Here is a 2,647-nt window from a genome sequence, read left to right as displayed (position 1 = left end):
AAGATAGTGAGTTCTGAAAAACTAGTTCGAAAAAATAACAACAGGACTGGTAGGAAGGAGCAGGTATGCAGGCCAAAATGAAAGTGCAGATTTGGAGATGCACTGGTAAAAAATGCCAGAACTCCTAGGGGGTGTGTACTATGAAGAAAGAACAGGCCATGGGCAAAAGTTCATGGGCAAAAGGGGAAGAAGCTTCACAGGTGAGAGATGACCCAAAACCATTACCAAGGTTAACATGGATGAGTCCTTAACATGGAAGCCAGAAAGGATGGTATTCTGATGTGTGTCTCCCTGGCTGTCAGTCATGGTTCCTCTGACCTTATCCTGAATTCTCCCAGACTCCTCAAGAGTTACCAAAGGCAGAAAAGATGTGTTCCTCCCATGAGTCCAGCTTTGAACCAATGTCTTCAGAGAGAGGAGAATAGGTTTCAAAATTCTGAGCTTGGGAGCTAGGGTCGGAGATGTCTCCTCCAACCTTGTTGGGATCCGGCAGGCAGTTCACATCTACCTCCAGAGGCAGCTGGGGCTTCAAATATTCTGCTTCAGTTTCACAAGCAGAGTGGTGGAGGAAAAGCTCTGGCCTGGCTGAAGGCTGAAAGGATTTCCCGCTCTGACGACGCGACTTGGCGCGCCTGTTCTGGAACCACACCTGGAAGGGGGGGAGAGAGAAACTGCTTTTGGCTGGAGTCCTCATGCTACCATTACACCTTCATAGTTCATAATAAGTTCCAGTTTAACATGCCCTGGCTCCCTGCTCCCAAACCTTATGGTTTTCACAGAACACTTCACAAATCAGAGCACCTAGCTTTCTCGGCCTCACCATTCCCAGATGCAAAATTGGAATAATACCTAGTTCTAGCTATACTTTATATAGGGACATCTGCCATGAAAAATGAGGCTACAGAAATAGCAGCAGTTAAGAATTTTAGGGAAAAAATGTTACTATGCTTAAAGATGATAGCCCTTAAAAGAATTTGGAAAATTAGTTTTTGAAAGTGTACTCCCTTGTCAAATTATTTAAGGAGGCATTTTGCTCAGTGGACTTCATTCATTTATATGAATAAATTTTTCAGCTCACTATTTCCCCACAAATACCGAGGAACCTGTCCTTATTACTTTAGGCAACAAACGCACCTTGCGCTAGATTTTTCAGACTGTGACGAGAAGCTCCATATGCTTCAGGCTTTACCCCAAGACGCTACATCCTTTACAACCCACATTGCAGACCCAATACCTGCCAAGAAAGTGGCCTAGGGGCCCAGGGGGGCAACTTGGTGAGCCAGCAGGAGGAAACACCAACTGTGCCTCATCTGTCCCTTCTTCCTGGATAAGGAAAAAGTGTGAAAATACTTCCTATTACCTTCCTGCTGAGGATTTACTTTCTGACCATTTCAAGAGACCAGCTAGCCTCCTCGGAGGGGCCCTTATTATCCTCAGCAATGAGAGGCAGAAGTCACTGAGCGTGCGGCTGAATTATTTCATTTAAGCCTCACAATCACCGTAGGCAACAGGTACTGGTTTTACAGCCTAGGACACCGAGGCTCAAGGGAAGGAACTTGCCCAACGTCAAGCAAGTGGCACCGGCGAACGTGCCGGCCCGCCGCGGCCGCTCACCTGGATCCTGGACTCCGGGAGCAAAGTGAGCGCGGCCAGGCGCTCACGCAGGTGGATGTCGGGGTACATGGTCCGGCGGAAGACGAGCTCCAGCAGCTGCAGCTGCTCGGGTCTGAACGACGTGCGCTTTCGGCGCTGCGACGCCGACGGGACGGCCGCGCCTTTAGGGGGCGCAGGCGGGCCCAGGGCGGCGGAGGGCGGCGCCGCGGGCCCGGCACCCCTCCCGAGAAAGCCGGCGAAGGCCACCGGGGCGCCGCGCTCCGGACCGGGGCCCGAGGGACGCGCGGGGAGCAGAGCAGCGGCGGGGTTCGGGGGCGGCAGGAACGCCCCGCCGGGGTGGGCGGGCCGGTATGCGGGGGGCGCGGCGATCTCCCCGAACTGGAGCTGGCCGGGCTCAGCTGCGGCCATCGCTGCCGGACCCCAGTGCGCCGCCGGGAGGGCCACGGCCTCTAGTTATACCGGCCCCGGGGCCGAGGGAGGGGGCCCGGTGTGGCGGCGCGATCAAAGGGGTGGACGCCCGTGTCTCTTCGGGGTGCGATCCCGCCCCCCGCCCCACCAGACGCCGGTGGGGAATAATTGCTTCCGCTGCCCGTGGGATGGAGGGAGGGAGGCGTGAACTTGGGCCTGGGCCCCCTCCGACCCCTCCCCCGTTCATCCGCCCCGCCAGCCCCGCCACCGCCACCGCAATCCACATCCCCCAGAGCAGGTCTGCCCCGGGAGCGCGGCGGCGAGGGGCCCCTCGAGTGCGTGGGCGGAGTGCGGGCGGAACCGCCCTCCTCTGGGGTCGGGTCACCCGCTCAGGGCGGCGAGGGCCGGGGGCCGCCTCTCTCTCGCATGGCCAGGTCAGTGAGCCTTGCCCGCTGACCCGTCTGTCGTCATCAAAGGTATTTATTTACCCCCCCTGCTATGTGCTAGACCCTGTACCAGGTTGGTCAAACAGCCCAGCCCCTGTCCTCCGCAAGCCTCCCTAACAAATCCTGAATCAGAAGAAGGGGGTGCAGATAAAGAGACCTCAAAGAGAGGCAGTAAACTC

The 2,647-nt window shown here is 56.5% G+C and overlaps 1 protein-coding gene across 2 annotated transcripts; it reads right to left on the bottom strand.

Annotated features, from left to right (window-relative positions):
• Nucleotides 1-279: 279 nt before the first annotated feature.
• Nucleotides 280-2,022, bottom strand: MIXL1 (Mix paired-like homeobox). Of its 2 annotated transcripts, XM_057534213.1 has the most exons (3): nucleotides 1,615-2,022; nucleotides 1,295-1,299; nucleotides 280-671 (listed from the first exon to the last, which is right to left on the bottom strand). In XM_057534213.1, the coding sequence occupies exons 1-3, from the start codon at nucleotides 2,020-2,022 to the stop codon at nucleotides 344-346; spliced, it is 741 nt and encodes a 246-aa protein (XP_057390196.1). In that variant the 3' UTR covers nucleotides 280-343. The 2 variants fall into 2 exon arrangements, with proteins under 2 accessions (XP_057390196.1, XP_057390259.1); XM_057534276.1 differs by lacking the exon at nucleotides 1,295-1,299 and having other exon boundaries at nucleotides 280-649.
• Nucleotides 2,023-2,647: the final 625 nt, after the last annotated feature.

The sequence above is a fragment of the Balaenoptera acutorostrata genome, chromosome 1 (assembly GCF_949987535.1).
Source record: "Balaenoptera acutorostrata chromosome 1, mBalAcu1.1, whole genome shotgun sequence".
In the NCBI taxonomy this organism is placed as follows: Eukaryota; Metazoa; Chordata; class Mammalia; order Artiodactyla; family Balaenopteridae; genus Balaenoptera; species Balaenoptera acutorostrata.
The sequence above is the reverse complement of the archived record's forward strand: the minus strand, read 5'-3'. Positions and strand labels throughout refer to the sequence as shown.

What these genes read in the sequence shown, in the direction of transcription:
- MIXL1 (XM_057534213.1), bottom strand. Translation starts at nt 2,022, where the DNA reads ATGGCCGCAGCTGAGCCCGGCCAGCTCCAGTTCGGGGAGATCGCCGCG.